A 14,595-nucleotide genomic window follows, 5' to 3' on the forward strand; every position below is an offset into this window, starting at 1 on the left:
AAATGGCTTCTTCTAAAGGGGTTGATTGGTTTCATTTTTGTAGGGAAAGAAAAGGAGCTGATATCTAAGACAGAAATAAACTGTCCATGCTCCTGGGTGAGGGGAAGGGTATTACAGGCAGAGAGATGTGTCTGTTCCAGCCTGCAAGAGCTTTCTAAACTGGCTCCCGTGACACTGAGTCAGTAGGGTGTGGAGAAGCCTGGGGTGATGACTGGGTGAAGGAGCTGGTCAATGTAAAAAGATGGAAAGAACACAGACCAGTGTGCTGGGGGATAGCAGTCAGGAAAGGGGCTGCCCTACAAACGTAAGAACCTGAGCTTAACCCCCAGAAACCGCCTTCTCTCTCCCCCCTCATAATATACATACATGTGTAGCATGAATAATAAAAACCCCAAAACAGATATTGGGGTTCAACGTGAAGATCAGAAAAGCAAAGCAGCCAATCCCCTAGAGAGCTCTTTTTTTTATGTATGTTTGTTTGTATGTATGTATGTATGTACGTATGTATGCATGCATGCACTCACGCATATATACTGAGAATGGTGGTCCAGACTTGTAATCCCAGAGTGGGAAGGCTGGGATAAGAGGATCTCTGGAAACCTAGACAACAAAGAGGATCCTAAGAGAGACACACATGGGTCTAATCTACATGGCAAGTAGGAAAAAACCAAGATCTCCTGAGTAAACCGAGAACATGAGGATCATGCACAAGTGGAACGGGGAGGAAGGGAAGGGAGCGGAGAAAAATACATAGCTCAATAAAAACAAAAAAGAAAAAAGGAGGATCTCTGGGGCTCACTGTACAGCCTAGCTTATTGGAGAGCTCGAAGCCAGTGGGAGATGAAAAACAAGGTAGAGAGCACTTGAACAATGATAGCAGAGATTGTTCTCCAGCTTCCACATGCATATACACGCACTTGCATACACACAACAGGCACACCCACACACCCACACAATCATAGCTTCTATGAAGCCCTATGACTGGTATCCCTCACCGTCACCTTTGTCACTCCAAGCAAGGCTTCAGTGTATTCTCCCTGCATGTCAGTTTCTTAGTATGCTGGAAAGCTACCAGTGCACCTTGGAGAGTTCTATGCCAGGCTTACGTACATGTATGCTCCACACTGCTGCTGTTCTGTAGAGGATATAAGCTTCAAGTTTGTGCAGTGGAAAGGATGGATGTGTAGGAGAAAGCTAATGGCAGAGGGCATTATAGAAGGGTACTACAGTTGTGTTTATTTTTTTAAGGTACTTTATTGTTAAGGTACTCAGATTGTATTTGAAAGGATGGACAGAGTAAGTGAAGGTAAACGTGGCAGAATTTGCAGAAGGAACATTGCAGAGACCCCAAAATGTAACTTCAAGAAGTTACCTTAGTGGGAAGTAGGGGCAGCCAAGAGCAGCACCTGTACACATTAGAGTTCACCGATGTATAAAATAATCAGGTAGCCTGGGCTGGAGAGATAAGTCTTGAACGATTGGACTTAACTGATATTCAAAGTTAAGACAAGAAAGAAAGAGATAGAAAAGAAAAGAAAATTTACAGTAATCTAAAAAAGGTGACCAGGGAACAGAAACTCAATGGACAATTTAAAACAAACAGTGGTTGGTGGTCATAGCTATAAATCAATAAACAGAAAGACCCCAAAGTCTTGAGTAAAGAGTGCACAAGAAAAGCAGGCCGGAAATGATAAGGTTAGGCAAGTCACACATGGAAAGGGATTTCTAAGAAACAGAGGATTTCAACTGTCTTTCAAGCTTCAGGTGGTCTGTGATGAGAAGCTGCTACGAATGTTTGCGTTCCTGAGCCCACACATGTCCAGGCCTGTCTGTGCAGGTACTGGTTCTTAATAGAAAAATAAAGAGTCTGAGAAATACCTGTCACTCATGCTGATGACAGAGCAAAAACATTCAATTTAAGGGTCAAATCGAAGCCCACAGATGTCATGAATGTGTATTTGAGATGCTCATATAGTCAATTTCCCATGGCATTGCTTAGAAAAGATACTGTTGAGAAGGAAGTTAGGCTACCCTGTTACACAAGCTCTAAGTTGCGTGTTGCTAAGGGAGTTCCAGCATCTGCATGGGCTTTGCATGAGGCTGGAGTCTGGGGGGCTAAGTACCTAGAAATGCCATGTCAGTGAGATGCCGCTGTCCTGGAATACCTTGTAGACACATTTTTATAAAGCCAAAGCACTTCACTACCACTATTTGTACAGCTCCTTGGCTCCAGTTTTTCCGATAACAGTAGCTATAAAATCCTGCTGGAGGCTGCTTAGCATATCAAAAGTTATACAATGGGAAGCAAATGAACAGCATATTCCAGGGGGCAGAAGATTAAAAGCTTAATCTTCTCTTACTTATAATTCTTCTGTATTTCTGAAAGGCATGACCGAGATCTAAAACGAAAGGTTTTGAAATGTGGCAATTGAAAGTTTCAACAGCCATTAAGTCTCTTAATTAAAATATCCAAGAGAATCAATGTCAACTACACACTAACAGATTAATTTCCAGGCATGAGGAATCATATATTCTACATTTTTTTGCATATTTAAAATAATTCTTGCACATTTAAAACATAAAACAGGCATATAACCAAGGATACCATTACTTGCTTACTCCCAACAGCTACTTTAAAATGTTCTCAATCCCATCTAATACAAAAAGGCCTAAGATGTCTTTATCGATCACTATCAGTTATAATAGCTGTATTATATAATATTCAACTGAAAAGAAAACATGCCAGAATAACCATGACTATCTAGCAGAGGTGGAACACTGGCACCGAGCCCTAAGGAGTGCTTTTGTATGTGACAGCGTGAGGTGGGGTTGGTTGACAGCTCAGACTAGGACATTCCCAGCCCCACAGTGCTTTGCCGCTCTTCTGCATCCAGCCTGAACATTATATATGGGTTCCTTCACTAGTCAGGAGAGCAAAAAGCAAACGCCGTGATGCATATTTTTTAACACTTCCCGCGTCAGAGTAAACAGGCTCAGCTGGACAAGCCAGGGTTCAAGTGTGGGTTTTTGAAATGTATTTTTTAATTTAACCTGTGAGAATTTCATACATGTTTACAACACTGTTTGGTGACATTCATCCCGTCTCACCCCTTCACCTCCTCTCATGTTCCCCCAGCTCCACAGCTACCTCCCAATTTCATGTACTCATTATTTATAGTTTAACCAGGCAGTCTATTGGTGTGGGGCTGCTGGTGTGTGCCTAGGCACAGAACCAACCACTGGTTCGTGGACAGCCTACCCTAGACAACACCCCTGAAGAGATCTGACACATCCTCCCCATGAAGCCATCAACTGCCAATAGCTCCTCAACTAGGGGTGAGGTTTCCTGAGCCCCTTCACTGGCCACATTAGAGTTTTGACTGGCTTGGTCTTACGCAGGTCTTGTGCTTGTCATCATAGCCGGTATGGGCTCACGGGTGCAGCTATCCTATCAAACAAAACTAAACTAAACCCCCTTTAAACACTTCATTCTCCTATTCTCTACAACTGGACTGCTTGTGGGTCCCTGTCTCAGAGTCTTCTACTGTGAGAAGGAGACCATTTTGCTTGCTAACTGGAGTTCTCTGTCCTCAGCTACTTGAACTCACACAAGTCCTGGCTTCGGCTAGCAGGGCAAATTCATCGTCTTTAATTTCTCATTTAAATCCTGGTCCACATGAAATGTTACCTCATAAACGTGGTGAGAGAGAGGATTATGGTTTCAAACCTACCTAGGTTATTTTCTTAATGACTGACTTCCTTCTACAGAAAAACACGGGTTTGCACTTTGCTGAGTTTCTCATGGAAGGTTATCGGCACTAGCTCATGCCACATAGTTCTGTGATGACAAACATCTTTGGACATGACAATTTAATATGTAAATCAAATTTTAAAAATGACTTTTACATGATACAGTGATAAATTCCACATGAACAAGGGGTTTTAGGCTAAAGAGGACATTATTGAAACTTGATGCCAATTTCAACAAGAAATTAGAATGTTGAGTGGTAGAGATGAGCGATGAGCACCTTTTGTGCCAGCACTCAGGAAGCAGAGGCAGAAGGATTTGTGAGTTTGAGGAGCCTGATCTACAGACAGCCGAGTCTACACAAAGAAATGATGTCTTGAAAGACAGAGAGAGAGAGAGAGAGAGAGAGAGAGAGAGAGAGAGAGAGAGAGAGATATTAGTACTTATAGGTACTAATACCTTGAATCCAGCCAAAATAGTAAGGATCTGTATACTCTTACTCTTGCCTGATTATCTGAGCATGGCTCACTGTCTTAAAAATCTTCATCCACGAATAACCCAGTCCTTCAAATAACACTTACAGCTGTGTGGTGGGTGTCATTTGATGATTTCCTATTACTGGGCAGTGAAAGCCAGGGCTCAGCAAGCCCCGTCCCCTGCCAGAGGCACCTCAGATAGCAGCAGCCAAGTCATGCCCAGCAAAGGCACTCTTTTCTGCCATCACCTGCCCAGAAACCAAAACAAACCCCACTGGCGTGGCCTCCCGGCTGTAATCTGCTTAGGGCTATTAAAGCAATTTGTTTTTCTTCTTGATGTCTATGCGGTCCAAGTCTATTAAGTACAGAAACTTAGCATTTCTAATAAGACCTTGGTAGTGGCAGCCAGCGTCCTCAAGGGAGAAGCACAAGTCTCGGCTATTCTCCTATTCATCATTTTCAAATTAGTTTCTTTATTCAACAAGAGCCAGACAGCCCAGCAGCGCTCGAAGCTGCCAAGCCAGCCCTGTGACAGTTGCTTCTCAAAGCCACGTGCTGTTTCTTCAAGTCCATTTTTTCTTGACTCATCCACTGACACAGATTTAAGGCTTTAATTTATCTTCTGTGTGGTTTACTTGGTGTCCATCTAACATCGCTAGTGTTTTCTTCTCCCTTAAGCCTTCAGTAGCATTTTCTTAAAATGCCAGGCAGAAATCGAGCAAGATTATTTTAAGAATTTTAATTCCATTGATATGAGGGAGAAGATGTATGGCCAAATAAAACTTACCCATCTCTCTTTCTCTCTCATCTGATTTTAAAGACAGAAAGTGGTGACCTGAAGAATGGTGTGAGACAATGGTCTGTATTCTGTCAATTATATTTTAAATAAACGATGATTGGCCAGTAGTCAGGCAGGAAGTATAGGTAGGACAACCAGACAGGAAGTAGAGGCGGGCCAAACAGAAGAATTCTGGGAAGAAGGAAGTCCTAGTCTACAGTTGTTACCCAGCCACAGAAGAAGCAAGATGTGACCGCCTTGCTGAATAAGGTACCGAGCCACGTGGCTAGCATAGACAAGAATAATGGGCTAATATAAGTTATAAGATTTAATAAGACACTTGAGCTAATGGGCCAATCAGTTTATAACTAATGTAGACCTCAGTGTGATTTCTTTGGGACTTAATGGCTATGGGAACTGGGCAGGACAGAAAACTCAGACAACAGAAGACATAAATTCTTAGGATAGCTGGGTGTCAGATAAGGCTAGGAATGTTTCAGTATCCTTACTGTAGACAGAAGTGATTACATTTTCTGCTTGATTGGATAGAAATATTTGAAAAACTCCAAACCATGTACTTGTGAACTATACTTTCTATAAAACTATGTGGTTGTTAATCCTCCGAGAGGTTCTTGGTGTACTGGGGCCATAATGAAACTGATTCTGTCTTTGCCTCCCAAGTGCTGGCACCATAGGCAAAACTGCTTTGATGTAGAAGGGTCTTCTGTTTTGTGTTGATTTCATTGGCTAAATAAAGAAACTGTCTTGGCTTTTTGATAGGGCAGAAAATTAGGTAGGCAGAGTAGACAGAACAGGATGCTGGGTAGAAGGCATTGAGGCAGATGCCATGGCTCTCCTCTCCAAGACGGACGTAGATTAGACTCATCCCGGTAAGCCACAGTCACGTGGTGATATACAGATTATTAGAAATGGGTTAGTTAAGATGTGAGAGTTAGCCAAGAAGAGGCTAGATATAATGGGCCAGACAGTGTTTAAATGAATACAATTTCTGTGTTATTATTTCCCGGGGCTAAGCTAGCTGTGCAGGAGGTGGGCGGGACAAAAAGAAGGCCTGTTCACCTCACCACTACACTGCTTCCTTAAAATTTAGAGCTATATATCTTTATTTTATGTATTTACAGGTGTTTTGCTTGCATGTATGTCTGTGCAGCAGGTGCATGTAGCACTCATGGAGGCTAGAAGAAGGTGGGAGATCCCCTGAAACTGGAGTGACAGGTGGTTGTTTGCTAGCATGTGGGTGCTGGGAACTAAACCTAGGTCCTCTGCAAGAACAACCAGTGCTCTTAGCCTTTGAGCATCTCTCCAGCAACTCAACTGGGATTCTGTAACACCAGCACAGTCCATGCTATCAGAGGGCTGTCTTATAGACTGTGGGATGTTTGGCAGCATCCTCACCTCTAGCCCACCCTGATGAAAGTGACATTCCTAACTCACTCTCATCACCTGTGACAACAAAAAATGACTGTCAGTATTTCCAAAGGCCCCTTGGGGGATACCATTTCCTGTTGGGAGTTACTGCTTTTAACTGTTTATTTGTTTCTTAAATCACAGACAGAATGCTTGCTAACACCTGGTAGTCTCATGAATATGAGATTTTTGCCTCAGGCTTCAGGTTTCTGTCTGTCTGTCTGTCTGTCTGTCTGTCTGTCTTCCTTCCTTCCTTCTTTCTTTCCTTATTTATTTATTTTTTATTTTTTCTTTCTTTCTGTGTGCTTGTCTGTCTGTCTGTCTATCTTCCTTCCTTCCTTTCTCCTCCTCCTCCTTCTCTTCCTTCTTAAAGAGCTTCAACTTGGCAATTAGAGGCAAAAAGGACTGACTGATTCAAATGAAAAATTCTGAGAACCGACATTAGGGGCCAGTGTGGTGGCACATCCCTATAATCCTAGGTGACCCGGAAGCTGATGCAAGAGGACAGAAAGCTGAAGGCTTACCCAAACTACAAAGGGAGACTCTGTCTCAAAAGGAAATTAGAAACACGTAACAGCAAAAAGGGCAAACGCTGTATTTCAGTGGTAAAGTGTTCTTTGCCAAGTATAAGGCCTTAGGTACAATGGTTGGTACTGCCAAAAACATAACACAAAACACAGATTGACTTTTATCCAAGGGCCTAGAAGAGTAGTTTTTTTTTTCATTTGTAACTACAATTTTATCTCACTTTCTGAAGTAATAAGATATTTGTGTAGGCACCACATTAAAGGTCACTGAGAAACCATTTAGTTGTCTTTGGTTTCAGAATTCTTCCAATACCATTTCTAGCTTTAGAGATTTCTGATGCAATTTCTTGTAATTATTGCCTATCTAAAATGATGCTCCTCCATTTGGTTTTTTAACCAATTAGTTTGAGTATATAGACTGACCTTTGACTATTATGACTACAACCGTGTATGTATTTGATGTCAAGGCCACTCCACTTCTACTCAAATATTTGCTGAGTATCTAATGTGTACAAAATTATGCCAGGTGTTTCCACATGCCAAGTCACATAAATACAGGCTCCCAGGAAGTAGGGCGGGTTGTTAACACTTGGAGTCCCATCACTGGGGACATTTTAGTTTCTGAGTTTCTTTCTGAGCAGTTCTAACTAACTGTAAGAAGAAATAGCACCTCAGACTTTTACTCTTTCTTGGAGAAAAATAAAATTGAGAAAAACTAGTTTCATTTTGTAGTGATCATACAAGCCCACTGCAACATTTCAGACATCCACAACACAAGATGGATTAATCTATATTATCATATGTGTTAAACGTTTTCTTATTTGGGCATCAAAGAATTATCATCATTCATGAACTCTCTCCAATTATGATAACAAAGACCCAATAACACAAAATGGAAAAACAACTGGCCAGTCCAGAAGGATGGTGCAGCATCAAATTGCTAGTTATTGATGTGTTCCCAATATACTAGGGTTGAAAGGAGGAACTGAATCAAGAATCACGGTTCAAGAAATAGCAGGTTTATCGGTAAAGGAAGCAGAGCCACCAAGACTAAAAGGTGAAGAGAAGGAAGGAGGCCGGGATTAGGAATCTAGGCAGAATACAATAAAAAGGGCAAAGAGGGGGACAAGGCTAGGAGAAGGAAGAGGAGATATTTAGGCAGCAGTGGGGACTTACTCATCTGCTTAATTAACACATACTGAGTGCCAACCAAAACCAAGTACCCTGTTGTAGAAATCTGCAGTGGTTCGCTATGAAAGTGTCAACAGAACAGGAAGGAAAAAAGGCGACATTAGGGACCAAGGTGGGTGGGGTTGGCTTGGATGGACTGTCATGTGGAAGATGACCTGGCCCCAAATTGGGGGAATTAGGTACATCTGCCAGAAACATGAAGGTCTCAGCTGATGTTACAGCATGAATAAGAAATGGAAATGGCTACAGTTACATGACTTGATAGCTTGGGAAACTGAGAAGCAATTACAAGAAGAATTATAGTCTTCCCTGGTCTTGAGGATTGACCAAAGTACGCTTAGAAAATGTGAAGTTATCAGTAAGACTAGGATGTATGGGGTATATATAAATGATTATCTGCTCAATCTGCTCTGATTAGGAAGACCAGGGTTGGGGGAAGGAAGGAAGGGAGGGAGGGAGCGAGAGGGGGAGGGAGGAAGAAAGGGAAGGAGGGTAGGAGGGAAGGAGGGAGGACAAGGGATTGCAACTTGCTGGTGGCGAGTATTTCAGATGTAAGGTCACAGTAATAGTTGGAAACACTAAGGATGCCTTGTCTCTAAGGGATGAGGGAAGTGAGGACCTGAAAGAGAACACAAATAATGATGACTAGGGAGGAGACAGCCAGCATTTCAAGTGGATGGTGATGACAGGGTGACCATGTGACCCAGTGTGCCCGTCCCCTTCAAGTCATGACTGAGGTCTGAGTGCTCTCTCTGGTCTGGATAACATACTGTATGACTTTTCCAGGAGTATGGCATAGGATTCCAACAGTACATTAGAAGGAGAAAAAGAAACATCTCATAGTTTGGTGTTTGCTGTGAGAATAGAAAGGAGTCACAGAACCAGAGATGGATATCAAGAAGGTACAGTTACTCAGTGACCGTAACGAATAAACAAGAGACGTGGGTCAGGACGCAAAGCCATCTGGCTGGATTAATTTCCAGCAGCAAGATTCAGCGGCTTCCTACAATATCACCAGGGATGGCTGCCACGGTGTCAGAAAAGGTGTAGGGTGAAAAGATCAAGGCTCGTGGAAAACCAGATCCAATAAAAAAGAGGATTTACAAGATACATAAAAATGTCTTTACACGGGGAAGAAGCTTGGCAAAGGCTGGTAGCTCTCAAGAAAGTAAAAATAATCATTTTAAAATTTAAAAGTACCCCTTGGGGCTGGGGTGAAGCGCTTGCCACACACTCATGAGAGCCCGAGTTTGGTTCCCCAGTATCCAAGCCTAAACAAATAAGGTGGAGGATATTTGAGGAATACATCCAATATTGACCTCTAGACTGTACTTATACAAACACACACACACACACACACACACACACACACACACACACACACACACGGGGGAGGGGGGAGAGAGGAGAGAGAGAAAGAGAGAGAGAGAGAGAGAGAGAGCCCTGTGACATCAATACCAGATCACCAACATTTTTACAAATATGTATCTAGTATCTTAGACCTTTTAACCCCAGTGATGGAAGTTTCCAGGTTTCAATGCCACGCTACATGTTTTTTCAGTCCACAGTCAGTTTCCTTTTTGAATGCTGACTGTATTGGTACTCTGTGGCCAGAGACCTAGGGACAGGATTTGTTCCCAAAGCCTCTGAAACTTTCAGATCTAGATGTGGCTGACAAAGGACAGGAATGGGCTCAGGAGTGAGAACTAGGCCACCTCATTTCTAGAAAAAGAGATATCTAAGGTGAACCCATGCCCGTTCCACTGTGACACATGGACCAGAGGTATGGGGGGGGGGCAGGGAGCATCTATCATGGAGAACCCCTAACTCTCAATGGCAAAATATCTTAGAAGCAAATTCTGCTTCCCTAAGACTTCTTGCCTAGGAAACAGAAAGCTTATATATAGTGATATTTTGTTTACGTTTTAACAAATAAAGCTTGGCTGAAGATCAGAGTGCAGAGTTAAGGAGGCTGGGGAGTGGTGGCACACACCTTTAATCCCAGGACTAGGGAGACAGAAGTAGATGGGTCTCTGTTAGTTTAAGGTCACCCTGGGCTACACAAGATGACTGTGTCTAAAAGAGAAACAGTTCACACAAAGGTGATGCCAGCACTTGGGATCATACGCCTTTAATCCCGGCAGTAGGGAGGTGGAGACAGAGTGATATGGCTGGGCAGAGAGAGGAAAATAAGGCAGAAGGAGATAGAAGCTCAGTGTAGTCTGAGGTAAAGACAGATGTAGTTGGGAGATGCAGTCTGTAAACAGGATCTCCCCTTTGGTCTGAGCATTAGTACAGTAAAAAGAACTCTCTAGTGGCTGGCCACTCTGCTTCTCTGATCTTTAGCGTTAATCTCTGTATCTGTCTGTTTTTTTTTTTTTTTTTTTTTTTTTTTGAGACAGGGTTTCTCCGTAGCTTTTTGGTTCCTGTCCTGGAACTAGCTTTTGTAGACCAGGCTGGCCTCGAAGTCACAGAGATCCGCCTGCCTCTGGGTTTTTATTAGTAATACCAATTAGAATTTGTTCAACACTTATTCGTAGTGTTTGAACTCTTATCACTAAGAAGTATCTGAAAAATCTATTTTCAGTTTCCTTGACTCTATGAAAATATAAATCAAATGTAATTTTTTTCAGTGCCAGGTGTAGTAGTGAAAGCCTTTAATTTCAACTCTCAGGAGGCAGATCTCTGTGAGTTCTAGGCTAACTTATTCTACATAGCAAGTCTAGGCCAGTCAGAGTTACACAGCTCTCAATGTCGTCTCTACCCTGTCTCAGAAATAGATAGATGGATGGAGGTAAGTGAAAAGAAAGAACACAAGGGACTGTAACACAGACATAAAAGTCCTGACAAACTCTGGCAACTGGCACTAAAATGAAGCCTCATCTTACTAATAGAAAAGACAGGATTCTTGGTGTATGTGAGTTCTTTCATATTAGTAAAATGTTAGAAACATCACATACACATGACTGACAAAAGCCCTGGAGGAGTGCTTAAAAGTATTTCCAACTGACAGCCCAAAAATCATAGCTCTGATGTCCTACCTACGAACTTCCTGGTAGAACTCCCAGCGAGTGGCTGTTAGTGGGGTTTGATCAGTACTCTTGACAGTAAAATAGAGCAGTTGAATTACTTCATGATAATTCATCAATAACACTAACATCAAATATGGCGCAATAATCACTGCATCACTTCAGGGTTAGATGCAAATACAGCAGGTGTGAGAAGGGATCTTTTCAGCATGAAACAGAACGATCATTCACAGTATCCAAAGACTGTAACAGGAGATGGGTCAGCCTCTCTGTCAGCCAGACAAAAGCCACCTTACCCGCCATCTGTGTAGTCAGTGTCTGCTCCACCCCACCAGACGTCAGAGTCGTCTTCCTCTGCGTCAGCAGAGTCCACGTTGTCGCTTTCCTCAGCCAACGGGCAGCATACAAACTCCACGCCTCGGAACTTGTCGATGCCGCAGGGCAGCAGCATGCCGTAGTCATGCAAGTTGGTGCTCTTCTCGCTGCACGTCTAAAAAGGGGGAGGAGGAGACAGTGAGGGTTCAGAGATGTGCACACCGCAGCCCCAGCCGGGACAATCAGCAGGTCCAGACATATTCGGAACCGGTTTCACAAGGCAAGAAGGACCTGCTGTCTGAATTCATTTCCAATCCGGTCTTCAGCATGCACTGCTTGGTGCTCTACCTTTATATTGTCGTCTTGATATTTGGGCTGAGGAGGTGGCTTAGTGGTTAGGCTTGTTGCTCTTGCAGCGGAGCCCTGTTCGATCCCCAGAACCTACACCATGGCTCACAACCATCCTTACCTCCAGGTATAAGGGATCTCATAGCCTCTACTGACTCTGTGGCCTCTGGGCACCAGGCACACACCTGAAGCACAATAAAACACTCATATCCATAAAATAAATATATCTAAGAATCTTTTAAAATGATTTTGATGTTTACAAAACAAAGGTTGAAGAGAACTGATCCAGAAGGTTGACATAGGGACACAGCGGGGGCCTTAGGCTAGGAGGACGACTTCTCCATCTCCTGCCCATTCCCACCTCCACCCCAGATGCAGACTGCTTCCACTCAGCTCCACCTTAGTCTGGATAATCTGTATCTTGGCTCATTTCCCAGAGTCCCACAAGGGAAGCAAGTGTCCTCCACAGCCACGAAGACATCAGAACTCACAACACCGAGGAATTTCCTCCTCGGTATCTTTTTGATTCTCTGGGATCTGTTAATTTCGCACAAATCTACGCTAAGAGAAAACTGAGAAACTCTCTCCCAGTGACAGAGAAAAGATTAATAATTGAACATTATTCATGCTTAGGGAAAGTATAAAATTTATAAATGTATTTTAACCTCACAGGAGTCAACAGTCTGTTGTTTCTTAGTAACAAAACACTTTTCCTTTGAAAACTCAGAAAAAATGCAAATGGAGGGTTATTAATTGGGAAGCTGGACTTCAAATTAAGTGGTCTGCTTTAAGCTCAGCTGGCTCTTCAACTTTCAAAATCAATTTTATGCAAAGAAAGTTTGTTTTATGGTGAGTCAGAGCACACTATTTTATGAAAAGCAAAAATAATGTAAAATCTTTTTATTGTTTCTTTCATTCTTAAAGCTCAACAGATTTGACATTCTGGACCAAATAATTTTCTGGGGAGCCAGACCTGGTGGTACAGACCTGTAATTCTGGCTACTTGGAAAGCTATGGCAAGTTCAAAGCTTTGTTGAACTATAGGGTGAGTTCGAGGCCAAACTGAGTCACTTAGCAAGACTCTACTTTGTATGACAAAATAGAAAGTAGAAACAAGGCCTAGGAGACAGCTCAAAGAGGGATTATAGCTCAGCATGGACAAGACATTGGATTCAATCCCTGGTAGAGAAAAAGAAAAGAAGGGTTGTGGGGTGGAGCCTGCCCTGTTAAATGTAGGGTAGCTAGCACACTGCTGGTCTCTGACTCCTCTGGGCCAGTGGTGGCACCCCCTAGAGCCACCATACCTGGGATAAAATGTCCAGCCTTCCTAGGAAGAAGCAGGGATGCAAAACTGACCCTAGTGGTAAACTCCCGAGACCCTAGTTCTAGAACACTCATGCCACCATGCTGACACAACCACTGAGGGGAAAACCATTATAATTATATTAAAAGGAGGTACAGTTTTGAGGTGTTAGTTTTATAAGGTGCCACTGCTTTCTATTGTCTTTAATCTTTCATTAAAGCAGGGGTTAGCAATGGGCTAAGCATGTTGCCACAGAGTCATCCACTGTGGAGAGGAAGGTGGCGAGGTAGCTTGGTGGAGATAAACCTGGAGGATATAACTTTAAAATGTGAACTTTGATGTGGTGTTGGACATGCGGCTTCTTTGTTCTACCACAGAAGTCACAAATAGCTAACTAAATTATAGAAACCACATGGAAAAACAACAAAACAACAGAAAATAAATGGAAAATGATGTCCGTCTTAAAATTATACCTACTGAAGATGAAAGTTTTATGTTCATTTGTAAGATGTGGCCCAAACATAACTAACTGGCACTTGTTTTGATCACTAGAACTGTTTGAGGACAGAGGGGCCAACTATGTGCAGGGACAAGGGACACAGCAGCTCTCTGGAGCTCCTTTTTCGTGGCCTTACAAACAAAACTACTCTAGAGAGTAAACTCGATTTTGAAAACACTTTAGTTACTTGAACGTGGCTGCTATAGAGAACTCACTGCCTTGAGCAGCTCCTAAAAGGTGTTTGTGTGCACCCAAGATTTTTCTGTAAGAAGGCAATCATGGGCGAGTACCTCTTTGGCAACGGTGTGCCAGTGTAGATGGGTCTCACAAACGTCCATCCGCTCCTGGTGTAGGAACTTGCACTTGTCGGGAACCAGAAGAGCGTCGCTCACAAACTCACCAACTGAAAGAGAGAAGAGCCACTCCATGTCACTCTGTGTGCACCTCACCACGGAGCCACAAAGGACTTACCCAATGTTCAGTGCCTAAAATGTCCCCAACCAGACCTCAAGACATTTAGAATGGCGAGTCAACAACCAACTTCTTTGCCGCCAGGACCTTGCTGTCCATAAGCTCCCTACACATATGAATTTGATGGCTACAAATCCCCTACTTATTCTCAGTGCCATCTAATTTAATTAATCTCAGTCTCTTCCTTCATATAAAAGGTGCATAACTAATCACGGACATTCACTGTCAGCAAGGAGGAGAATACAACAACGGAAAGTTTCAATTTCAACAGTATTTATCTATTCCTGTATTCTGAAAAACTCTCAACTGCTTTCCAACTATTAGAGACCATAGCACTTTTAAATGTTAAGCCCCAAGCAATGTGTACATACATGGGCATGATTTATGTGTTTATATAAAACATATGGGACAATTCACTTAAATTCTGGAATCTGTTTCCTTTGAACTTTCTATTTCAGGTGAAATGTTCCTGGGCCTGAACG

At 42.7% G+C, this 14,595-nt stretch overlaps 1 protein-coding gene across 6 annotated transcripts in view; it reads right to left on the reverse strand.

Moving 5' to 3' along the window:
* Positions 1-14,595, reverse strand: part of App (amyloid beta precursor protein) — a 217,788-nt gene that overhangs the window by 109,212 nt on the left and 93,981 nt on the right. For all 6 annotated transcript variants that reach the window (XM_050138545.1, XM_050138546.1, XM_050138543.1 and 3 more), the window contains exons 4-5: positions 13,933-14,045; positions 11,474-11,667 (exon numbers count right to left, since the gene is read on the reverse strand). In XM_050138545.1, coding sequence (XP_049994502.1) covers positions 11,474-11,667; positions 13,933-14,045 — 307 coding nt within the window. The remainder of the gene's footprint in view (positions 1-11,473; positions 11,668-13,932; positions 14,046-14,595) is intronic.

Source organism: Alexandromys fortis, unplaced genomic scaffold (genome assembly GCF_014885135.2).
Source record: "Alexandromys fortis isolate MF-2015 unplaced genomic scaffold, M_Fortis_MF-2015_v1.1 scaffold_11, whole genome shotgun sequence".
Lineage (NCBI taxonomy): Eukaryota > Metazoa > Chordata > Mammalia > Rodentia > Cricetidae > Alexandromys > Alexandromys fortis.